The sequence below is a fragment of the Apodemus sylvaticus genome, chromosome 4, assembly GCF_947179515.1.
Source record: "Apodemus sylvaticus chromosome 4, mApoSyl1.1, whole genome shotgun sequence".
In the NCBI taxonomy this organism is placed as follows: Eukaryota; Metazoa; Chordata; class Mammalia; order Rodentia; family Muridae; genus Apodemus; species Apodemus sylvaticus.
In genome coordinates, this window is record NC_067475.1 from 83065437 (window position 1) to 83091383 (window position 25947).

Genomic DNA, 25947 nt, shown 5'->3' on the forward strand with positions numbered 1-25947 from the left:
GTAAAATTATTTCAGAAGGTAAACTACTTTTAGGTGGTATCCACAAAATTGTAACTATTGATTTGTATTGATACAGATTACATATTTCAAAAGAAATAAGAAAATACAGCTTTTATTTTCCTATGCTTGCCATATAGGATATCTTCAAGATTACGCTGGCATTTGGTCTCAGCTGACACTCACATTATGGCTTCTTACAGGCAGTCAGTAAGGCACAGACTTCTTAAGTCTTTCATGATGAGTCTGGCAACATATCTAAAGTGTGGCTACTCGGGGAAGATCATTGAACACTTAGTGTCCAGGGCTTTTATAAGGATTCCACACGCAGGCATCCTGTGAGCACTGTCAAGATTCTAGACTTAACAGAAGTCTGAAGACACTCAACCTAAGCCACACTGTTTGTGTGAACAGTTTAGGCCTTGGGACCCAAGCCTTCTGGAGGGAATTTTTCAAAGTCATCTTCTGAGGATCTGAACAAAGGCTGGTCTTATAATTAGCCCTTTTTAAGGACAGGCAATAAGACCTGCTGTAACTCTTTCCTGCACACAAACTAAGAAGTATGTATATACACATGTATATATCTATATATTTCATGCAGAAGAAAATTTGCCTCTTTTGTTAGTGACCTTGCTTATAACTTCTTTTGAATGGGTTTTTAATGTAATACTTTCATTCTTGGATATTTTATACATGTATACAATATATTTTGATCCCCTTACTTCTTATCCTAACTTGTCCCAGATCTTCTACATCCTCTCCCAACTTCCCCTTTAAAGAGACAAAAAAAAACTTAAAACACTTAGTCCGGAATGTTTTTCTCATAAACACACATGAGTGTGGGACCAACCACTAGTGCGTGGTCAGCCTCCCAGGACCCATGATTCTGAAGAATTTGGACTATTCCCCAGCATCCGCCAGCTGCCCATAGCTCCTGAGCAGGGCCAGAACTCATGAGTCCCTTAGCTTTGTCCTGGAATGTTGACTGGTTAGGTCTGCCGTAGGCAACAACCCAGGGATCAGGAAAGTAATCATCTGTCAAGTCCAGAAGACACTGCTTTACCCTGCTCCCCACCCCTCTCTGTCTGCGGTGTTCCCCGAGAATTGTTTTTGTAGATGAATGGAAGAAAACCACCAAACATTTGGAGCTGTAATTAAGTAGCTGTAGTTAATATTCAGTGTGAACTTGGTTAATTTTCTTAATGTGTTATGGTTTGATAGGGTAGATCTTGCTTTGTCAGTACTTGGCGCTCTTGCAGATAACATTGATCAATATTTGTATTATATTATTGGTCAGCTCTTTATTCAAGGGCAGTTTAGATTTAGAAATATATTATTTGTAATTCCAGTTTTATGTTCTGAACTGTAGGTTGGGGAAATGGATGAGTGATACTATTTTTCCTTCCTCTTCATTGTATTTAAAAAGTAAAGCTAGAAAGGAAGCAAGTATATTGGCATCTGTTTTTGTTTGCTTGGTTTTATTTTGTTTTGTTTTGGTTTTTGGTTTTTGTTTGTTTTGTTTTTTGAGACAGGGTTTCTCTGTGTAGCTCTGGCTGTCCTTCTATAGACCAGGCTGTCTTGTCAGTCACTCTGTAGACAAGACTGGCCTCAACCTCACAGAGATTGAGTTCTGCTTCTGCCTCCAAAGGTTTGTTGGTATCTTAATAGTATATAACTGTAAATAAAGCTCTTGAAGATAAAAGTTAATACATGACTATTAAAAAAAATAGAGATTGGGGCCTATAAAATGTCTTAGTAGGTAAAGTCATTTGTCACATCATGGAATGAGGAAACTGAATCCTGCAAGCTGTCCTCTGATCTCCACATGTACACCATGACTGCCTACCCCCACAATAAGAAATGATGTCTTAAGGTTGGGAAGTTGGTTTGTTTGGTAAAGTGCTTGGTGCATGCCCCAGTGCTAGGAGATAGAAACACCCAGCCTTGTCAGTTCAGTGATCCCCAGGCCAGTGAGAAACCCTTGCTCCAAACACAAGGCAGACAGCGTCTGAGAAGGAGCAGCACCAGAGGGGCCTTCTGCTTTCTCATGCACACCTGCAGGCCTTCACAGAGACAGACAAGCACAATTCCCCCTTCCTGCTCAAGCGTTAGAGCATTCTCATGCAGGCTTCTTTGTCTTTGAAGGGATTGACTAAATGCCTAAAATTATGATTGCTTAGCATATTGGCTTACTTTACATAATTTGATTAGTTACTACTTACTAATTTTATTAATTTTTGTGGTATTGGGAGTTGAACTCAGGACCTTATACATATTAGACAAATGTTCTACCACTAAGGCAACATTCCAGCCCCACTTTCAAATTTTAAATGTCACCATCAAATAAAAAACAAACGTACTATTTAGATATTTTAATTGTTTTTAATGAAATTATTTGTCTGACATTTGATTTAATCTTTTCTCCTGAAAGTTACAGAATTATAGAACAATTGGACTAAAATGATCATTACAATCTGCAGTAAACATTAAAATGCCAGTTCATTTTATTTGCTTGTAAATACTTTCTTTTTTATTATTATTTATTTTATGTATATGAGTATACTGTAACTATCTTCAGACATCAGAAGAGGGCATCAGATCCCAATACAGATGGTTGTGAGCCACCATGTGGTTGCTGGGAATTGAACTCAAGACCTCTAGAAGAGCAGCCAGTGTTCTTTCTCTCCTCTGAGCCGTCTCCCCAGCCCTTTGTAAATACTCAAGTTGGAGTGAGTGACAAGTGTGCTTTGTGCTAATGGAAGTAATTTATCTCTTTGGACTGACTTTATAAAGTTTGTTTTAACCTAAAATGCATTATTAATCAGTGATTTCATAAGAGAATTCTGTGTGCTTGAACTAGCTCAGTACTTATTAGAAAGGTGCAGTTACCTTAAGGGCACTCATTTTAGGATGTACAGATAATTGGAATGGCTATGGGAAAGAATGACATGCCAAAAACAGGAAATGAATCTGAAGTGTTGGGGAAATTAGGTCAGTGTTAGTGCTCTGAACAAAAGAATGAAGCATTTTGACTTTTTATTGCTTTAGCAGTTACTATAAGATAATTAATACTATGCTTTTCTATTTGTTTCTAAAGTAAAGTTAAAAAATTATACCTAAATTTAGCCTTAAAATCAACAACAGATATTGAAATCTGGTCAAGAACAGAATATGGCAAAATTAGTAACAGAATGAGTCAAAAGTAAATCTAGCTCCTGGCAAGGAGGTATGTTTGTTCCCTGAGGTTTTGTTTTGTTATATTTTTAATTAGAGTCCTACTCCTTGCACCTGCCTAGATTTCTGTTGAGAGAAATTTGGCTAAATTCCCCAAATTTAGTCAGTTAGCAAGATCCTGAAGTTGTTTGTTTTTCCTATTTTTCTCTTTTGAGGGTCGTGTAGTACAGTCCTGGTTGGCATAAACTCACAATTCTACCTCTCACAGTAGGATTTCCTCTTCTGGGTCCTAGGAGTAAGAGGTATGTGCCACCATGCCCAGCTTTAAGATTTTGGATTCCCAGGAGGATTTTTGGGGTTTAGTGAGCACTTTTGATAGCTAAACTTAGTTGGGAGGGCTAATTTAAACTACACCAGTCTAAAGCCTTACAGTTCTGAAGATAGGAAAAAATGGAAAGGGACTTTGAAGGCAAGGCAGACAACTGAAATGCCACCCACTTTAGCACCACATCATTTGCCATTTTAGTATGGAAGCTGTGACACTTGCTACATATATTATGCACATGTCAGGTTGTGCTGTGACATCATTTCTTCTAGAGACTATAAACTGTAACAACCAGAACAACAGAGCTCTGTTCCTGAGGTCATCAGACATGGAACTCTAGTCATGTTCCCCCATGTTTACTACTTCCTTATGGGAGCCCTGTGCCGTGGATAATAGGAATATGGTCTTTATGCACTGTGGGCTTACCCTGAGTAGCCTATTGAAATGACGTTCAACTAAAGACAAGTAACTTGTAGATAGCGCTTTTGTATTTAATTTGATAATGGAGATCCGGATGCAGATTCTGTACTTTCGCATATGGGACTGTTTGACCTCCTGAGCCTCGTTTCTCATAGGCTTTATTGTAAGTGTTTGGACCACTTTATTTCTATCAGCTTTATTTCTAAGTTTTGTAGTTCAGAAATTTAGAGACAGCTATCTCTACTTTAAAAAATAGTGGCAATCAATTTAAGTGTATCATATGCTTGAGTTCAATGTAAGTGGGTTTTCATACTTTTACAGCTGAAGTCTATCTTTATCAGAACTTTGTGTGTATGGAATATGTACATTTCTAATTATATGTAAAGTGGGCATTGATTCTTTCCTATCATGAATGGATTTTATATAATTTTTTCAGAAAACTGGGGAAGATTATTATTAAAATGATAGTATATTATAGGCATTAAGATCGCCCCAGCTAGAGCTAGAGAGGTGGCTTACTGAGTAAGAGCACTTGCTTTGTAAACTGGAGGATTTGAACTTGAATCTCTAGCACCCGTGAAAAAGCCAGGCATAGCTTCTTGTTCCTGTGACTCCTGTGTTGGGGAGGACATCTTCTGACTGTCATACATACATGTGTACAGATAGACCACATAGACACTCACAGGGATACAGATACATAGAGAAAACCAAATATTCTCAGCTAAATGGTGAAAAACTTTCTCATGTTTTTAATGATTACCCTCTTTAACTTGATTTAATCCTGGGCCTTATCAACAATGATGGGTAGCATTCCTTTTTTAAAAATTGCATTTATTTGTTTTGTCTGTGGGTGCACATACCACAGTGTGAATGTATATAGAAGTTAGAGGACAGTTTGTGACAATCGACTCCTCCTACATGGAGTCCAGGGATCAAGCCTCAGGGTGCTGGCTTAGGAACAAGTGCCTCTACTTTCTGAGTGTTTAGTACTGTTCAGAAGACCAGAGATTCAGATACAAGGAAGTTGTGAGTGTGTTCCTGGCACTATGTATTAGACAGAACCAGAATGTTATACCTAGAATTAGAATTATAACTTGGTTGTGATTTACTTAAAATTTGTTTTCTTTCCACTTGTTCTCAAACTTGATTGTTTGAAAATCTCCCAAGTAGCCTTCAAAGGCAGCAGGTGCCTTTTGTAGTGGATCTTGAGAGAATCACAAATATTCCTTAAAGTTCCATGAATGATTCCCACGATCACTTGGGAAACAAGTCCCGGCTCTGAGACTTCCCAGTACTCAGAGTTCACCCTGGCACAGTCCTGGTTCAGTGTGCCTGAGCGCCTGGGCGCTGCATTTCAACAGGCTCGGGGTGCTTAGTGCACTGCTGTGCTGCTCTGCCTTCTCGGCACAAGGAACAGTAGTCTGCAGTGTATCATATGTGGTTTATGATTGGGAAAATTTGGCAACAGTTTCTGTAAAGGCTGTAATTCTTTTTTTTTTTATTCGATATAATTTATTTACATTTCAAATGATTTCCCTTTTCTAGCCCCCCCACTCCCCGAAAGTCCCGTAAGCCCCCTTCTCTTCCCCTGTCCCACCCCTTCCCACTTCCCCGTTCTGGTTTTGCCGAATACTGTTTCACTGAGTCTTTCCAGAACCAGGGGCCACTCCTCCTTTCTTTTTGTACCTCATTTGATGTGTGGATTATGTTTTGGGTATTCCAGTTTTCTAGGTTAATATCCACTTATTAGTGAGTGCATACCATGATTCACCTTTTGAGTCTGGGTTACCTCACTTAGTATGATATTCTCTAGCTCCATCCATTTGACTAAGAATTTCATGAATTCATTGTTTCTAATGGCTGAATAGTACTCCATTGTGTAGATATACCACATTTTTTGCATCCACTCTTCTGTTGAGGGATACCTGGGTTCTTTCCAGCATCTGGCAATTATAAATAGGGCTGCTATGAACATAGTAGAACATGTATCCTTATTACATGGTGGGGCGTCTTCTGGGTATATGCCCAGGAGTGGTATAGCAGGATTTTCTGGTAGTGAGGTGCCCAGTTTAAGGCTGTAATTCTTATGAAGAACATCATTCACATTTTTAAGTGAGGTATTCTTTTCTACATTTAAGCCTTCAGATAAAGTCTGGGAAGTTATGAGGTACATACCTCAACTATAAGTCATTTAACTCTAGGACTTTTGTATGATTTGGTTTTGAAGATAACAGACTCCAGGGATAGATATGATGTTTAGATATGATCTTACTGATTCTTTTATATAGTGATGTGCTTTGTTAGGTTTTGATAGGCTAATGAGGAGTTTATATAGAACTTAGTAAGGCCTACAGCATCTTACTATTAGTCCTTACCAGCAAAGAGGCAAGTGTATTTATTCATTGTACTGTTTTTTTTTTTAAATTGGAAATTCTTTATTTACATTTCAAATGTCCCCTTTCCCAGTTTTCCCCCATTTCTGGGTAGCCGCTATCCCATCCTCCCTCCCCCTGCTTTTATGAAGATGTTCTTCCACCCACCCCCTCCCACCTCCCTGCCCTCCATTCCCCTACACTGGGGTATCTATCAAGCATTCATATGACCAAGGATCTCTCCTCGCTTTGATGCCTGACAAGGCAGTTCTCCGCTACATATGCAGCTGGCGCCATGTGAACCTCTTGGTTGATGGCTTAGTCCCTGGGAGCTCTGGGGGGGTCTGGTTGGTTGCAAACCAACTTCGCTCCTTTAGTCCTTTCTCTAACTCCTTCATTGGGGACCCTGTGCTCAGTCCACTGGTTGGCTGTGAGCATCTGCCTCTGTATTTGTAAGGCTCTCGCAGAGCCTCTCAGGAGACAGCCATATCAGGTTCCTTTCAGCAAGCATTTTTAAGCATCCACAGTAGTTTTGGGGTTTGGTGACTGTATATGGGATGAATTCATTGTAGTCTTAATTGCAGCGTTTGACCATGTTAAAGGAGTTGTCAATAGATAGGAGTTGTTCAAAATAAATAGGAGTTGTTCAAAGCGTCCAGCATGTGGAGGAGGAAGTGGATTTTCACAGTTCAATGTCTGCCTTTCCAGGTTCCTCAGCACCGCCTTTGCCATGTGTTCTGTCTCCCAGCAGGGTGGCAGCTAGTCAGCTGACTCAGCAAGCAGGTGATCTGACTGTTCGTGCAGGTATCCACTGTTCCTCCTCCTGCTGAAGCCGGCCTACCTCACTTTCCTGATTGCTCGCTCTGTGTTTGTAGGCATGTGCTCTGGCTGCCGCCGCCGCTGCTGCTGCTTTCTCTAGTAATGAGAGAAACAAATCACTTTTCTAGCCATCGTCTACTTTTTCAACACAATTAGGTTGTGTCTCAAATCTGAAATTTAATTATTTTAAAGGTTAAAAGTATAGTAAAGTATAATTTGTTATAATCCATTCTTTCTTTTCTCTGGTTGGTATAGATCTACCTATTTGATTCTTACTTCTCAGCTTTGCAGCTCTGCCCGCTTTACAAACAGAAAGGGAGTGTTGACAGTTGTATTATGAGAGTGGTCAAGGGAAAGGTCGTGGATTCCTGTCAGTCTCAGCCTGCAGATAGATTGTAGATTGCAACCAAATACTGAAAAATCAGCTGAATGAATAGTACATGCCTGTAACCTCAGCACTGACAAGGTTAAGACTGAAGAGTTCAAGGGTGACTGGGGCCATGGAAGGAGACACTCTTAAAATCAAAACATGAAACAAAAAGAAACAGAAAAAAACAAACTACACGTTTCTTTTTGTATGGCATTAACACTTTATTTTTATGAGACTTTTTATAAATTCTTACATGGTTTTGTCTTTGTTTTTGTTTTTGTTTTTTTGTTTTTTGTTTTTTGGTTTTTGGTTTTTTTTGTCTTATTCTTTGCTTTTGTGTTTTGGTTGGTTGGGTTTTTGGCAATGCTCTGATTCTTAGGTGTGTGGTGCAGCTATTGTGTGTAATTTGGCTGTTGGAATACGTGGAAGAAAAACATGTATACTCATCCAGAGTCCTGGTGGTGTTCCATGCACACATGTATGCATGCATGTGTGCAGTCTATAGGTCAACCTTGGACATTGACCACTAGTCTGTCACTAAGCCTGGAGTGAGGCTGGCTAGCCAGTGAGCTCCAGGGACTGCCATCTGCACCAAGGCATTGACCTGCACCACTTCCTACACGGGTGCTGGAGATTTGAACAGAGTCCTGTTGCTTGTGTAGCAAGCACTTAACAGAATAAGCAGTCTCCTAGACCACATGCGTGTTGTTTGCTTAGTTTTGTTTTTTGTTTGTTTGTTTTTTAGATAAATTTGCAGCAGAATTTGTTTCTTAGAATAAGACAAACTATATGTTTGTGTAGTGGACAGAGATGTCTGTAAGTGATTATGAAATTATCCCGCGTGTTTCCAGGAGGCTCTAGTCTGTCACACTGTAGGAACCTTTGCATTTTTTATTTAAGTAGTTCAGTTTGAGTAGCACCAGGCTTTATATTTTCTCTCATGCCCATTGTTTATCTGGATTGTGCTTTTGTGTTGTGATCGTGCAGGTGGCCAAAGAACACATACAAAAGGCGGACCAGTTATCCTAGCAGATGAAATTAAAAATCCTGCAATGGAGAAGTTAGAACTTGTTAGAAAATGGAGTCTCAACACATACAAGGTTTGTAACTTTTAAATTATTTCTATGACTTTTCATTTATATGTAACTCATATTCATTATATGTTATTCATATATTATTTCATAATTTACAGTCTTTATAAATACTATGAAATTGAATACAAAAGAATTTGAAAAACACCTACAAAGACAATTCTGGCAGATAATATATCTGTGTGTATGTGTGCATGTATATATAATATATACATATATTTAAAAAAAAAACCCAACCTGCATGCAGTGACACATGCGCTAATCCCAGCACTTAGGAGGCCAAGGCAGGAAGATTGTTGTAAGTTCCAGGCCAATCAGGGTTGTGGAGACACACACACACATATACACACAGACACACACACAGACACACAGACACACACACACACACACACACACATACACACATGTTCTTGGAGTATCTTTAACCATAGAATTGCTAAGGTCGTACTCACTCCCTCTCCTTTTTTGATACTTCCTTTACTTCATAGGAGACACAGCCTTACTGTATTGGCCAGTCTAGGCTGCCCTTCAGGGATAAAGGGATGCTGATTCAGCTTCCTGGGTTTCCTAGACTACAGGCTGATGCCTCTGAACTGGATCGTTTCTTATTATTTTATAACAGCTGAAAGTTAAGAGAGGCACACTAGTTCTCCAAAGCTGGCGACTCTGTGATCCTTCCTAAGTGTACAGGCAGCCCAGATTATAAATTCAAATGGCTATTTGTATTGCTTTGGAGTCTTTGGTGGCTACATTCCTAAGGATCTCAGTAAAATAAGTAAGTCACTTTTAGATATACAGCACATGTGATGCTGCCCAAGCTACAAATCCACTTAGTACATTTGATTCTTACTAGGGATCAGACACTAGAAGTCGCTGGACATGTAAGATGAGAAACTCCAGCAGCATACATAAGCTGTAGTGCTTGTGTTTTGAGTTGATTATGGGTCTAGTGGTTGGCAAGTCAATTGTTTACATTTTTACACACACAACTTTCCTCTAAAGTGTCTTCTCAAGAGTAGAGTGGAATTATTCTTTCAATTGTTTTAAAATATTACATGAAACCCTCTATAAAAATATAAGCTTTCTTGCAATGTGAGAGACTAAATTTGTGTATGTTAGACCAGTACTGTATAATAAATTTTCTTCATTTTTTTTAGATGTATGTTTTTATTTTTAGTGTATGAGTGTTTTGCTTGCATGTGCATATGTGCACACGTGTGTGCCAGGTTATGAGAGGACATCAGGTCTGGAATTGGAGTTATAGATGGATTTGAGCTACCATGTGGATGCTGGGAACTGAATCTGGGTCTTCTGTAAGAGCAACAAGAGTTCTTAGCTACAGAGGCATCTTTCTAGCTCTCTAAGTTTTCTTAATAAGATAAAGGTGCTTTGAAATCTGCTACATGCATCTTTCCAAAAGTTATGTAGTTCATGTCATCACATGACCTGAGAAATGCTGGTGGTAGTTTGTAAAAATCGATGCCTACTTACTGCGATCTTCTCATGCAGAAGCATCCTTGTAAGTCCTTGCCCCTGTTCTCCAGGGTAGGAATGTATGATTCTTGTCTCTGTGTTCTCTCAGAATACAGTTGTTATTTGAACTCTCCTCCCTTTTGTTGAACCTAATATCTAATCAGTCATTAAATCCTATGGATTCTCCCTTGGTTTTCTCTTGCTTTCTCTGGTTCCTATCTTTATTACTCTGTCACCATTGTTACAGGTTACCAGCCAATTATCTTGGACTGGTTTAGTCATTGTTACATTAACAGTCCTCAGCAGATCCCATTATCTTTAGCCACCACATGACCCTTACCCACCTTCCTTGTTATTACCTTGCTGCTTTTGTGTGCATATCCTAGCCTAGAGTCCCCAGGGATCTGCCTGAGTCTGCCTTCCCTTGCTCCTGTCACTGCGAGGCTGTACTGCCAGCTGTGGGACCCCTTCTGCTTGCTTGTGTAATTTCATGCCATGCTGAGCTCCATTCTTTAAAAACAAACAAGCAAAAAAAAGAAAATGGTTTCCCAAAAGATTCTATTATAGTCTAGGAAAAGAAACAAAAACAGACTAATAAGAAAATAAATAGAACAGGGTACCCTATTGAACTACTTATTCAGATAAAAGAAAGTAAGGAAACTGATTTGAGATGATGGATGGGTTCAAGACCTAAATTGGAAGTTCCTTCTGGTGTGTTTGTTCTATCTGTCTGTCTGTCTGTCTGTCTGTCTGTCTGTCTGTCTGTCTTTCCTGCCTCCTTGAGGCAGGGTCTTGCTGTATTGCCCCTTTTGAAATATGTTTCATTTTCCATTTGTTCTCTCTCCTTGTTCTTCTCCTTCTCCCTGTCCCCCACCCCCAAAGAATAAATTTTCTCAGTTTCAGGCATTGAGCACCGACAGCTTTTCTGAATATGAAATACTGTTTTAAAGTCATACTTCTGAAGCAGTTTCTATTAGCATTCTTGAACAATTGATCACCTCTGCCTCTAAGCCTGTGTCTTTCAGCTTCTGTCCTGGTGTTCCTGCTGGTGTTGTCTCATCTGTTCATTGACTGACCCATACCCTCTGTTTACTGTCCTCTTAGGCTTCCTTCTGTATTGTCTCTTAATAGAATCCTTTTATTAGAATCCTTTGCCTTTCTTTAATCTGTAAAATTGTTCTTTTTCTTGTACCTAAATGTCTGTCTATTTTGTCATCACAGCAAAGCTTTCTGTGCAATTTAGATAATCAGAATGCACAGTCTGTAGCACAGTATCTCCAGCCCTGAGCCTGGAGGATGCGTGATGGTGTTCCCTGTACTGTGTCATCTCATCCACCCGCCACAGTTAGGACGTCTGTCTCGGTCAATGATTTTTTTTTTAAACCATCCAACTCTTCAAGTTAGCAAGTTAGCTTCATTTGGAAGCTGTTATATTCTAAATGATTTTGGGGAAGGTGAGGGAGGGTGACAAGATCTTGGTAGGTAGTGTGGGACTTGTTATGTAGATAGATCAGCAGGTCTTAAATTCAGAGGTCTGCCTGCTTCCACCTCATAGTGCTAGAATCAAAAGTGTGCGCCACCACACCCTGATTAAGTGTATTATTTATGTAGGAAACTTGGATCAGTTTATTGTAAGGGGTTTCCATTTTTAAGGACTTTGGAGAAGGGTAGAGAAATTAGATTCTCTGTGAAAACCTGCTATGTAATATATTATAGTCTTCAGTTTTGCATTTAGTTTCAGAATGTTTCAGGGATCATGCCAAAAACTTTCTGACACTCCAAATACTGAAGAGATGAGTAACAACTGTATACCTTCTTTACCATACTCAAGCACACACACACTAGTATTCGCATTTTTGATTATTTAGATTTTCCTTAAGAATGTACAGTTGCCTTGTGTAGGCTTTGTAAATTCAGTTTCAAAATTTATTTAATGTGTCTAAACTTATATCAGTTTGTGTCATAATCAATATCTTATTCTTTCTACTGCCCTAGTTGTGTCTAGTGAAGAAAAGGCATCCCTTCACTACATCTTAACCCAAGTGTCTGTTTATGAACATCCTTTTGGTTTTTTGTGTTCTTTGTTTTGTTTTGTTTTGTTGTTTTGTTTGGTTTGGGTTTTTTTTGTTTTAAATAGTCATACACACAACAGTAAAGTTTTCATTTTGTGCCATCTGCAAACCTCGGCCAATGATTTGGCTTCTTTGCGCAACAGAGTTCTGTTTCAGGGTTGTAGTAGAAGGCACTATGCTTTGGTTTGCAAATAAAATGTAAGTCTCTGATGGGGGAACTCTGGGTACAAGTGCCACCTCTTGTTTTATTACAGGTTCAGATACCATTTTTGGTCATTATTTTTCTCCTTAAAAACAGTATCTCCAGTTAAACTTTTTTATTTTGATTTTTATCTCCTAAAATGCTTTTATTCATTTATTTAGAGTGTCTGTGTGTCTGTATGCGTGTGTCCTCATGCTGTAGTACACACCTGTGGAGGGTAGAGGGTGACTTGCTGGAGTTGGTTCTCTCATTCCACCATCAAGGTCCTGGGGACCAACCTCAGATCATCAGGCTGTGGGAAGCATCTCTGCTTGCTGACGGTCCTGCTCCCTCGCCCGTTGCCACACCTCTGGGAACTTGGCCTGACGAGAGCCTTAAGAAACAAGGCAAACATACAGACACACAGAAAGAGCTGGGTTGGGTGAACATGGCTCTCAGATGAAAAAACTGTAGCACCCCAGAAGCTCAGCATGTTTATTCTATGGAACTGAACATAAACAAGGAGGTGTACAGCTGCACAAAGACCCATCCCTGATCACAGTAGAAACAGTCTGTTGGGGGGCCAGCTTTCAGACTGGAAACATCCAGGGCGGGAAACCCATGGTGGACATTTTCTGCTCACACTGTCTTTGTCGTTCTCTGAGCCTCCCTCCTAGGGAAAGGCTTTGCTGTTTTCCCCTGGGTCTGAGGCTCTGGGCTCCTTGATGTGGCTGTGCACACACTCACTCGGATCCTCACTCCCCACAGCCAGGAACTTTGGAAGATGTGATAAACAGTATAATTAAAAGTTCTAGTACTCTTACTACCAATTTTGTAGTAGTTGTTGTTACTGTTGTCTTGGGTATTTTGTTGTCTCATTTGTATTGTTTTTTTAAGGTAGGGTCTCATGTATCCTAGACTGGCCTTGGACTTCTGACCTACCAGCTTTCCGGTGTGCCACCACATCTAGGTTTTTATTACCTAATTAGAATATTTTTTATTTTAATGATGAATAATACATTGATATATTACACAGTTATTCTTAGAACAATAAAATATTATTTTTATTTTCATAAAAATTATTACTAGAAAGTTTACTTTCTTGTTCTCTGAAATTAGGTACATTTAAAAAAAAGTATGCTTCTGGGACAGAGCAGAATAACAGCTAAATAATCTGCTGAACTTGAGGAATTTCTAATCTCTTTCTTCCTTATCGTCGTACTTTTCTTTTTCTGTTCTCTCTCTTTTCGTTCTCCCTTCCTACAGAAGTGAGCACAGATTGCTTAAGGTGAACGTAGGAAAGTAACCCGTAAGAGTTACATCTAGACAGTCTTTGCTTTCTCTCTGCCTAAGTCTTCATGGTTCTACCAAACTGCCAGGTATTCCTGTTGCTGTAAATACTTTATCCAAATGCAGTAAACTTGAAATATGATTATGTGGATAGTTCAGTTGGCAATATTTAAACTAGCTTAAGTGCATGTCAGAATGTCCTTAGCTTAGTAATAGTTATTAATTAGACAGGCCTGTAAATATATTTCCTTAGTCGTAGGAGGGGATTGTGGTTCAGCTGGCTAACTAGCTCTTGAGGTAGAGAACTATTGTACAGTGTGCAGTGTGGTGTTTTGCTTTGCTGTATTGTTTTATTGTTCTTTTTTTCTTCCTAAACAAAGTACATCTTTCTGCTTTTAGTGTACCCGGCAAATTATAGCTGAGAAACTAGGCCGTGGCTCAAGAACCGTGGACCTTGAACTTGAAGCTCAGATTGATATATTAAGAGATAATAAGAAAAAATATGAAAACATTCTGAAACTGGCTCAGACCTTGTCGACGCAGCTTTTCCAGATGGTGCATACGCAAAAGCAACTTGGAGATGCATTTGCTGACCTGAGTTTGAAGTCTCTAGAACTCCATGTAAGATTATTGAGAATAACTCTTAGGGGTTTGTGGGTATGAGGGTACTAATAGAAGTATTCTGAGAGGTAATTTTTTCCATTTATAATGTGGTAAACTCATAGTAAAATTGACATTGTTGTGTTTGTTTAGGTGCTGGACATTGAACCCAGTGACCATTGGTGTTATTCCACTGGTCCATATCCTCAAACCCCAATGTAATGGGATTTTGAGGCTTTGTTTGTTTGTTTGTTTGTTTAATAAGTTTTTTCTTTTTTAAAGATTTATTTTATGAGTAACCTGTTGCAACCTTCAGACACACCAGAAGAGGGCGTCAGATCCCATTACAGATAGCTGTGAGCCACCATGTGGTTGCTGAGAATTGAACTCAGGTCCTCTGGAAGAGCAGTCAGTGCTCTTAACTACTGAGCCATCTCTCCAGCCCCAGGACATTCTTTTTAAGATACTACATTATATAGTCATTCGTTTGTTTGTTTTTCCTTTGATTGTTTGTTTTGTTTTGTTTGAGACAGGGTTTCTCTGTGTAACCCTGGCTGTCCTGGAACTTGCTTTGTAGGCCAGGCTGTCTTCAACCTCATGGAGATCCCTCTGCTTGCCTCTTAGCACCAGTCTCTGCCTACCTCCTGAGTGCTGGGAGTAAAGGCGTGGGACACCACTGCCCAGCTTACGTCATATACTCTTTAAGATGGCACTCAATGTAGTGATCCATTTCTACCTGGAATAGATGTCAGCTGGAGGTTCTGGGAGAAAGTTCTTGGTAAAGGAGAAGGAAAAGGATTCTCCACTATATCCAAGCCTACAAAGAACTGTAACTATGATTCTTTGGTAGGATATAGAATAAGTAGACACTGTGAAAACTTCTTACCAATCTTGAAATATTTTGAACAAATAGTCAGTTGCTTGAGTGGACTAGGTCCACTATTGAGTAGTCTTTACTAAAATTATTAAAATAAATTAGATTTTGGTCTAGGATGCAGCTTAGATAGAGTGTATGTTTAGGATTTCTAAAGACAGACATGTAGAATGAAGGTCTTTTTTTCCCTAGCATTTATTTCTTTAAATACAGAACAGAACATTCTTGTTTTCAGACAAAGTCTCTAGCTGAGGCTGGGACTTAACTCCCTACACAACTAAAGATGACTGAATTTCTGATCCTCCTCCCTCTGCTCTCTGAATGCTGGAATTTATATGCGTGTTCAGTTATTATATACTGAGCTCAGTTAGATGCTGGTAGAGATCAACCCCAAGGTTGACAAATGCTCAGCAGTCACATCAACCAAGCTGCATCTCAAGCCCAGCGGAAACTTCCTTGAGAACTTCTTTTGCAATCTTGTGATTGTTGATGTCTGGCTGTTTGTCTTGCCTGAAACTAAAGATAATCCTTCACCCTACAGATGTCTAGCCTGAAGAAGTAGATCATTTAAAGCAGAAACTCACTTGGTCTTAGAAACGTGGATAAGAAATTTAGTACAGACATTGATACAGCACAATAATAAAAAAATACAGAAATTCAAATTTTAGATCATCTATTAGACTCACAGAATTTGCTTTTGATTGAATGCATGGATTTATTTCCAGGGTCTCTATTTCTGTTGCTTAGGTCTCTGGGTTCTTTTTTCCCCCCTCTCATTTGTTGAGATTATAATTTAATTTTATCATTTTGTCTTTCCCTTTCCTCCCTTCAGATTGCCCCATATACCATTTCTTGATCATCAGTGATTGTGTGTGTGTGTGTGTGTGTATCCTTAAATACATAATACAACCTGCTCTGTCTATGTAATGCTACTTGAATGTATGTTTTTAGGATAGGCCACTTGGTTCTGGATAGCCAGTTGTAGCACTTTTCCCTGGGAAAGACTGTCTCTCCCTCTCTTGGTATTCCCTGGTGTGTGTAGGATTGAGGCCTTGTGTGCATGCCCCCTCCCCTTCATCATCCTCATCCCTGTCTCCATTCCCCAACATTTCATCCACTCCCATGCCCACACCTGTCCCCTAACCACATCCATGTTAACATCCCTATTGGTGGTGTTCCATGCCCTGTTATACAGTAAGATGGACTCCTTAGTTTTTGTTAACTGTTATGCTTATATAAGTCTAGTTTGGTTTGTTTTTTTTTAAGATTTATTTATTGTTATATGTAAGTACACTGTAGCTGTCTTAAGACACACCAGATGAGGGCGTCAGATCTCATTATGGATGGTTGTGAGCTACCATTGTAGTTGCTGGGATTTGAACTCAGGACCTTCAGAAGAGCAGTCAGTACTCTTAATCACTGACTGCTCTTAATCACTGAGCCATCTCTCCAGCCCAGCCATAAGTCTAGTTTTTGGTTTTGATTCAATTTTTAAATTTTATGTTTATCTGTCTGTCTGTCTGTGTGCTCATCCACCCGTCCATCCATCCATCCATCCATCCATCCATCCATCCATCCACCTATTGACGAGGTTTCTCTGTGTAGCTCTGGCTGTTCTATAGACTAGGCTGGCTGCAAACTTGCAGACATATGCCTGTCTCTGTCTACCTAGAACTAGCATCAAAGGTGTGTGTCATCATGCCCAGCTATAAATCTAGTTTTTAAAGTTTTCTTTCTCTCTTTTTTTTTTTTTTGTTGTTGTTGTTTTTTTTTTTTTTTTTAATTTTTGGCTTTTACCTCTTAATGAATGTCAGAGAAAATAAGTACAATTATAATATTTTAAAATTTTCTAGAAGTTAAAGAAAGTGTTCTATTCCATATATTTTAAATGTAATAACATTTATTTATACTTCATATGTACTTTAGCTTGTAGAAAATGTCAGAAATATTCTACCATTATACCTTTCGTTATAAAGATGCTATAATGGTGATAGAACGATGATTGCCTCCCCATTGATTGAGTGTTTTTGAGATAGGGTCTTGCCCTGTAGCTCCAATTTACTTGACCTTGGAACGCTTCTCTTGTTTCATCCATCCGGGTGTTAGGATTACAGGTGTGCAACACTCTTCTTATACATTTCCTCATTTGTACTCAGTCTGTACAGTTCAGGAAACCGAGTGGAGGACAAAGTACATGAGCCTATCTTAAATGAAAAATGTTTTTAGCATAATGTCATTTTACTCTCCTAATACTTACTGAATTATTACATCATTTGTCATCTGGAAATATAATTATAAGCATAGCCCTACATTAAATTTTCATCTTCTAGTTAACTTTGTTACTTTTTTTTATAGCCAAAAATTGAAGTGTTTTACAACAGTCTGGAGAACTGAAGTTGAATGGTACATCTTACAGTAGATAGGATGACTGTATTTGGTCAAATGTGCTTCTGAGTACTCTGCTTTGACTGGGGAGCTTGCACTGCTGAGCATGAAGAGTTTGTTCTTGCCACATAAGAAGGAGTTATCTGAAATGTTAGCTGAGCAGAGACATGGTTTATTAGAATGAACTAAAACCAGTGTTGAGTGAACTGCTCAGCTCTGTGCCCAGATAGACCTGATCGTGCAAGGCACCTGGACCACATAAGTTTACAAAGAAACGTGTCTTGTCAATATTTATACTTTGAGGAAATTCAATCAAAACACACACAAAAAAATGCAATCTATTTTATGTCTGAAAGTTTTAACCAATTGTTACCTAATTTGGTCCTGAGAGTTCTAACTTCTCTGATTAATAAGCTGCTGTATTTTCCCACACAGCTGTGCTTACAGTGTAATAGAAACAAAATGTGGAAACAGAAATATTCTGTATAGTACAAAGTAATTTAGCATTTAAAATTATTTAGATTTAGCTGTGTGTCTGGGCTAATGATAATTTTGGTTTGCTAAACTTTTAGTAATTATGTAGCTAGCTATGATTTAGATTCTTAGATTTTTAAAGATTAGCAGAAAAAGTAAAAACTTTGATTGCTAGATTTCTAATCCAAACGTTTTCCCATTGATAGTATGTTTATGATTTCAAAGTCATGTCCAGTGATTAGTGGAACAGTTAAGATGTCGTCTTTGTTTTAGGAAGAATTCGGTTATAATGCAGATACACAGAAGCTCCTGGCTAAAAATGGAGAGACTCTTCTTGGTGCCATTAATTTTTTCATTGCTAGTGTGAACACCTTGGTGAATAAAACAATTGAAGATACACTAATGACCGTAAAACAGTATGAAAATGCCAGGTGGGTATTGACCTTATGTTGTCTGTTTTACAGGTGGCTTGCATTTAATCAAGGTTTTTTCGTTCCTAACAAGAGAAACTTATTGTCCAATGTAAGAAGATAATTAATGTACTAGAAAAAAAGGAGGTGGTTAGGCAGCCTCGATGTCAAAGATGCTTGTTCCATAAGCCTCCTGATTGGCTTACCTAAGACCTTGTAGCTAGCAGTGGAAAGAGAGCCACATCCACAGAGCAGTGCTCTCTTTTCCAAAAAAAGAATGGCAAGCTGGGAGTTAATTCCCAGAAAGAACAAAGTGGGAGGTGAGAACCAAAGCCAAATAATGCCTCAGGAGTTTTTATTAGCATATGGATAGGGTACCCCAGGTGCTTGGTGCTGCCACTTCTTCAGAAGTAATTTTCAAAAGTCCCTCAGTCCTTCGCCTCAGGGACGTCCAGTTGAGTCTTAGTCATGCCCCAGTCTTGCTTGCTGAGAGATAGACAAATGGAGGTGTTCTCAAGTCCAGCTTTCTCTGTCCTACCAAGTAGACACTGGAATCTGACCCGGCGGGAACCTGTAGCTGTATTATTGGTGTATCCCACTGTGAGCAGTCACACTGCTTCCACTGTACCAGCTCTTGATATTTTTACCCAGGTTCAAACTGCCATTGAATGTTTTCACATTTGACCTTATGCATAAATATTTCCCTTTATCTTAGTGGTTTATAATACAGATTTCCAAATGTACTATTTTATATGTATATCCCTCTCATGATTTTGTTAGGTGAACAAAATATATAGTAATAACTAACTTTAAATATCTAAAAATATTCTTTAAAAAGTACCACATCCATAATAACTTTTCAACTTTTGATTCCATGTCCATTTTCCTGTGTCCTGACATTGTTGTTTACTTGTCAGCGTCGTTTTCTGGTAGTGTTTTCTGAGCACTTGGAATACTGTCTTTCTGGTACGCTTTCATACCATGGTTGAAGTTGGTACCAAGTCTTACTTTGTAGGAATAGAACTTGACCTTTGACCTCTCACCCTAGCTAATGACAGTGCTTATGAGAACTCTGAAAGCATCAGTCTCACCATTTTGTGGCTGAGTGCTTATTCTTAGGTCTGTATTGTCTGTGTTTTATTCAGGTCAGACCCAGGTGTGTGGCAAACTTAAGTTTTGATTTTAATTATAAGGGGAAGTGCTTCTGTTCTGTGCTGTTTGTAATTTCCAGTTTAATATTAATATGGTATTGTTAGTGGCTTAGAAATAAAGGTCACTGTAACAGCTAAGACTATCTGGTAGGAAGTGGGAGGTTTCTGGTTTTCCAGATTATTTAGGCTAAAAGACTTACTTTTTATTTGAATTATTTATTAATGTGGTAAAATCAGGTGGTGAAAATCAGTCTATATATAGATTCACGTCACTGACACTGTGAGCGTGTTACTGGAGTTCCTCTCAACATCTGCAGTAACTGATCTGCCGGTTTGCTCGAATCCTTTCCTTGACATGGATTCATGTGCAGATGAATAAAAGATTTGTTTGTCTTACTTCTGTCTGGGTCTGTGCTAAATCTGTCTATCATAATCTATCTCTAATCATTTTAAGCTGTTTTTCAGTTTTTCTAGTTCTTATGACACTAGGCGATTCAGAGATAAGAATTCTCTTTTACTTGTCTGCCTCCTGAGTGCTGGGGCTCCAGGCAAGTGCCACCATGCACAGCTCAGTACAGAAACATGTGATTTACAGTGGAGTAAAGTAAGTCCTCAGAGACTGAATGGCGTACTTACCTGGAGTTTTAAATGCCCATATGCCTTCTTGTCTTTTAATGTAAAATTTGGGCTGCAAGAGTAGTTCCGAGGGAGTGTCTTGCCTAGTACAACAAAATAATAATAATGTAATTTTTATTTTTTACTTTTTATTTTTTTGGTTTTTCGAGACAGGGTTTTTCTGTGTAGCCCTGGCTGTCCTAGAAACTTACTCTGTAGACCAGGCTGGCCTCACACTCAGAAATCTGCCTGCCTCTGCCTCCCAGAGTGCTGAGACTAAAGGCATGCACCACCACTGCTCGGCAATAATGTAGTTTTTAAAACCATAAAATTTTCATGTCTCATAATGAAAAACAGTTTTTACATATCATAATGAGAACCTCAAAGGATAATGTAACATCAGGTCTCAGGCTATACAGTATTTTGGCTTATTTGGAACCTTTGGATGGTTACTTAAAGGAAACCTTCAGACAGCCTCATTTGTATGCTTGATAAACAAGCAATGATGTCAAGCCTTAATCATTCTTTTTTATTCAAATTACACTAGCACATTCTTTAAGTTTCGCTTGGGGCTTGATTACTACTAATCATTTCTTTGAGGGCTTGGTTAATAGTAATTCTTGGACATTGTTTTCTTAAGCGATAATATTGAAGAAGAGTCTAAACTTCAAAGTTTTAAGTAGCAGTTTCTTTTTTGTTTAGCAAATTTACTGCCTCTTAGGGCAAGGGTCATCCATTTGACCAGCATTAGAAGCAGTCCTTAAGGCAAACACTGGGTGGTCTGTTAACCCGGTTTGCACTGTGTACAGCAGGTCCTTCCTGGCCTTCTCGGAAGAGCTCAGTGTTTCTCCACAGCAGCACCAACGAGGCAGGCAGCTGTGGCCTCTTCAGATGCCGACACCTGTTCTCTGTGGAGAAACAAGCCCAGGCTTCAACCTTGAGGTGGAAGCTGTGCCTGAAAGACAGGGTGCCCGCCCGCCCCTGGGTGGCACTGAGTGCCCCTAGAGAAGCGTTCCTGGGAAGCTCTGCTTTGGCCATTAACAGACTGAGTGTACCAGCTAAAGAGTGCAGAGTCAGTGTTGTAGCTTTGCTCTGTCTCAGCCAGCGCTGCTATTAAGAAGTGCTGCAGAGGGTTGCAGGGTGCTTGTGACATCCTACCAGCTTTAGTTTGTCTCTCCTTTTTTGTTTGTAGCTTGCTTTTATCTCTTCCTTTTTCAGTCCTAAGCATTCTAAAGGTTTTGATTATTACCCAGTGTCATATAATACACATAGGTATGAAGTTTTATGGTAATTATTGCTCCCATTCATAGATGAAAAATGGAAACACAAAAAAATGTAATGCTGACTGAAGACAGGAAAACAAGTGAAAGGTAGTTTGGCCTCTAAACATGGGTTTAACCAACTTGTTGCCAAGTTTAAGTTTGTCTTGCCTCATTGGCTCTGTGTGCCTGTCTAATCCTTACTGCCGTAGTTCTAGTTCTGAGATGTCTTCTCCCCTTAGTCTTGAGGCTGGCCCATTTTCTTAGTCTACCCAGTCCTCCCCCTTCCACACCATTCAAGGGTCAGCTCTCTATCCTAAACAAATGAAGTCAGGCCGAATCACAGCTCCTCAGTGGCTTTTTACAGCTTGTTCTTTCTGGCTTACCTCTGAATTGTTTATCAGGGACCGTGGAGCTGACTTCTGTCCTGACGGAAATGTCTTCCATTACTGGGCATTACTTTGGGGTTGTAATACACAGAATTAATCCTTACCCGCCTGTGCCAGTGCCCACACTTTTCTCTTTTGGAGGCGTTCTACCAGTGTTGTCGCCTAATGCTCTTTTTCCATCCTGCATATTTCAATTGTGTCATATTTTTGTTCTTAGAAATGCTTTCTTAAGTGTCCTGTTAAGTGTACTGTTTTTTACTAAATTAGAGGTCATTTGCTTTCTTTGAATTGAGAAGGGAATACTTGAGGCAGCTGGTCATTGCTTACCATAGCAGTACTGATACTTCCACAGGACTATGACAGAGGTGCTGTGTACCTACTGGGAGAACACGGAGTAATAACTATTTTAGAATTATTAGGGCAGAGCATCTCACAGAACCAGACCATGGTGGTTTTAGGAGACATTATAGGTCATTTTCACATTCTAAATGCTGCTGTAACCAAAATCCATCTAGCATTATACTGTCATGTGTACCTGTCAAACACTGAAATGTGACCAGTGTCTGTTGGAATGTGAAGATTCCAAGAGTCAGTACCCAGCCCCCAGATATAAAGTAGCTCATTAGCAATTGTCTACATGCATTACATGTTACAGCAATAGTATTTTCAGTGTGATGGGTAAAAGGTGACATTAATATTTATTATTTAAACACAGTGATGAGACCATTTTAAAGTGCATGCATCACATGCATTGGTAACTCTCAGTATGACTTCTCTTACCAGTTTGCTAGGCATTCTAAGTTGGCTGGTCTCACCAACTTTGTCTCATCATTATTAAGCAGTTCACATTAAGGATTGATAACTATTTTGAACTTGTTTTGGCATCTGTTGAGGGTGACTTTTTTTTTAATTTAAGTAGTTGCTAAATGTTGAAGATTTTGTTAATATTATAAATTTAGGGAAGAAATAGTAGATGAGATTGAGAAGTAGCTCCTCCCTATTTACACATATGTATGCATGCACAAACTTTACAAACAGAGCCAGTCTCTCACATTCTAAAGCATTCTAGAGGTTCCCCAACCCCTTTGTATATTAATAGATCTTTATTTTTAGGGGAAAATGATTTCAGAAGCATCAAAAGTAGACTGTGGGAGAGGATTTTGAGTATTAATATGAGACTGTTGTTTTCCAGTCCATCTCTTGACTGTCCCAGTGTTTTCTGGTATGCATTATTTATTCTCTTCTTTTCAGAATTGAATATGATGCGTATCGCACTGATTTGGAAGAACTGAACCTTGGGCCACGTGATGCAAACACTCTGCCAAAAATTGAGCATTCCCAGCATCTGTTCCAAATACATAAGGAAAAATATGATAAAATGCGCAGTGATGTTTCTGTCAAATTGAAATTTCTTGAGGAAAATAAGGTAAATTTATTCTTTCCTTTCTGATAGCTTTTCATGGATTTTAAAATAGTCACTTTAATTCACAGAAATGATTTGTTTCTAATAACTTATTTTTATGGCAATTGCATGAAGGAATTTGGTTCATAACTAATTTGAGTTTAGATACATAATTTCTGTTACAAGATTTATCAATCATATTGAGTCATGCATGTTCACGTGTAACAGCTAGGTGGGTAGAAACAATGCTTGTGTTCACCTTTGCCCTTTAGACTGATGTTAGAGAGCAAGTGCTTTAAGTAGTTAAACAGCGGAGCTTTGATCGAGTCTAGTGGCCAGGCCTATAATCGCAGCATTCCTGCTTTTATTGTGTGCTGCTTCTTGGGTGCTAGGGACTGAATCCAAGCCTGGGCATGCTGGGTAGGGAGTGGTCTCCTACTGAGCTGTGTTCTCAGGCCTTGAGTTTTCCTTTGTGTGAAGGATTGATTCCTGTATTTGACATGTCTTCATAGTTTTCTGTAGAACACTGTAGTTGTAAATGAGAGAACCAATAACAACCATGGTACAGCTAGGTGTTGCTGTCCTGTGAATGGATACAGTTCCTCTTCCTATTCTGTCTGCATCCTCTGAAACCCAACAGGCCTTCAACCATCCTTGTTTCCAGGTGCCCTCTGAAAATTGGCGTGCAGTCAGTCAGTCTGTTACAGTAGCATATACCCAAGACAACTCATTTATAAAGTGAAAAGGTTGGTTTGGCTCACTGTTGCAGAGGTCTCAGTAATAAGGTGTATCCTGACAGGAGTGTTTATCAGACAAAACTGCCTACCCTGTGGCAGCCACAGTGACCCTGTGTCCTTACTAGGCCCAACTGCTTTGGTTTTTCTTCCTTTGTTTGTGGTAAGTTTAGTTTTTATACTGCATTATTGTGTTGAGACAAGCGCTCACTATAGCCCTGACTGTCCTAGAACTTACTTTGTAGACCAGGCTGGCCTCAGGTTCACAGAGATCAGCCTGCCTCTGTGTACAACACCACACCCCGCTGTTGTTTATATTTTTGAGACTGTTTTAGTAGATAGAAAAGGGCTGGCCTTGTATTCATGGTTAGCTCTGCTCTTGAGGTTTTAGCTAAGCAGGTGTGTGCCCTGTGCCTGGCCTTAGGCCACACTTAAAGATTCTACTATCTGCCAGTAGTGCCATAGGCCGGCAGCCAAGCCTTTTATTTACTTCTAGAAAACTATATTTTTATACTCCCTCATGACATCAAAGGGCTATATTAAATTATTACCTTCTTGTTTCCTTTAAGCTCATAGCTATCATAACATCTGCAGAATAACATATTTCTTTGGGTTCTACCATGTCTAGAAATGTTATTCCATTTTTAAAGAGATTGTGGATGAAAATACTCACCTGGAAGCAATATAGTGATAGGAAAAAGAAAGCTAAGTAGATAATCAGAGAGTTGCCCAACATGATTAAAATAGCCCATCCTTTTAAAGCATTCATTAGCTAAGGGCCACTAGATTATGCTCATTTCAGTCTCAAATGTGTTAATCATTACATTGTTAAGTATTTTAATAGCTATTATATCAATATTTACATATTTGTTGACATTATAGTACTTAGAAGAGCCATGCTCTACAGTAATGTGTATGTTGATGACTTTGCAGCCAGCCAGCCAGGCCATTTCTAAATATTTATTACTTGGTTTTTTTTTTTACAGTCCAGTCATGATCCCCAACCCAGTCTGTCCTCCCACAGTTCCTCATCCCATTCCTCTTCCCCCCTGTCTCGAAGTTATCCCCACCACCCCCTTCCCCCACCAGACATCCCTACTCCCTGGGTCCTCTAATCTCTTAAGGGTTGGATGCATCTTCTCTCACTGAAGCCAGAACCGGCCGTCCTCTGCTGTATATGTGCAGGGGCCTCAGACCAGCTAGTGTATGCTGAGATATCTGTGTATGTCTGAGAGATATCAGGGGGACGTCCAGGTTAGTTGAGACTGCTGGTGTTCCTATGAGGTTGTCCTCCTCAGCTTCTTCCAGCCTTTCCCTAATTCAACCATGGGGTCCCCAACTTCAGTCCATTAGTTGGGAGTAAGTATCTGCATCTGTCTCAGTCAGCTGCTTGTTGGGCCTCTCAGAGGGAAGCCATACTAGGCTCCTGTTTGTAAGCACACCATAACATCAGTAATAGCATAAGGCCTTGGAGCCTGTCCTTGAGATGAATCCCAGGTTGGGCCTGTTACTGGACCTCTTTTCCCTCAGTCTCTTCTCCATTTTTGTCCCTGCAGTTCTTTTAGACAGGAACAATTCTGGGTTAGAGTTTTTGACTATGGGATGGCAACCCCATCCTCCACTTGATGCCCTGTCTTTCTACTGGAGGTAGACTCCCCACTGTTGGGTATTTCATCTAAGGTTTCTCCCCTGTTCCTCAGCTGTTATTTCTACATTTTAAATGCCAGTCAGATGGATATTATTACAGCATTATTTTGTAAGCACTGAAGACATTTTCATGTTAGGAGTAACAGAAAGTTAGTTGCAATTTAGACACTCAGTCCCCAAATGTAAAGGATGAAATAGGCTAAGGTGGTGTGTGCCTTAATCCCAGCACTGAGGAAGCAGAAGAAGGTGTGAGTTCAAGGCCAGTATGGTCTAGGGAGCAAGTGCCAGCCAGTGCTGCCTAGAGACCATATCTCAAAGATTACTTAATTTAAAAAGAAAGTAGATATGTAGCATCTTGTAAGGGATCTTACCACTAAGTGGACTGCTGAACAGCTTGAGCCCAGCTATCACAGAGGGGCATTT

At 39.4% G+C, this 25947-nt stretch overlaps 1 protein-coding gene across 3 annotated transcripts in view; it reads left to right on the plus strand.

The window, feature by feature from the left end:
• The window catches only part of Arfip1 (ADP ribosylation factor interacting protein 1), a 90658-nt gene that overhangs the window by 49498 nt on the left and 15213 nt on the right, over window positions 1-25947 (plus strand). For 2 of the 3 annotated variants that reach the window (XM_052180274.1, XM_052180273.1), the window contains 5 exons: window positions 6997-7092; window positions 8465-8577; window positions 13984-14205; window positions 18191-18348; window positions 22993-23167. In XM_052180274.1, the coding sequence (XP_052036234.1) occupies window positions 6997-7092; window positions 8465-8577; window positions 13984-14205; window positions 18191-18348; window positions 22993-23167 (764 nt within the window). The remainder of the gene's footprint in view (window positions 1-6996; window positions 7093-8464; window positions 8578-13983; window positions 14206-18190; window positions 18349-22992; window positions 23168-25947) is intronic. The other variant, XM_052180275.1, reaches the window with a different exon arrangement.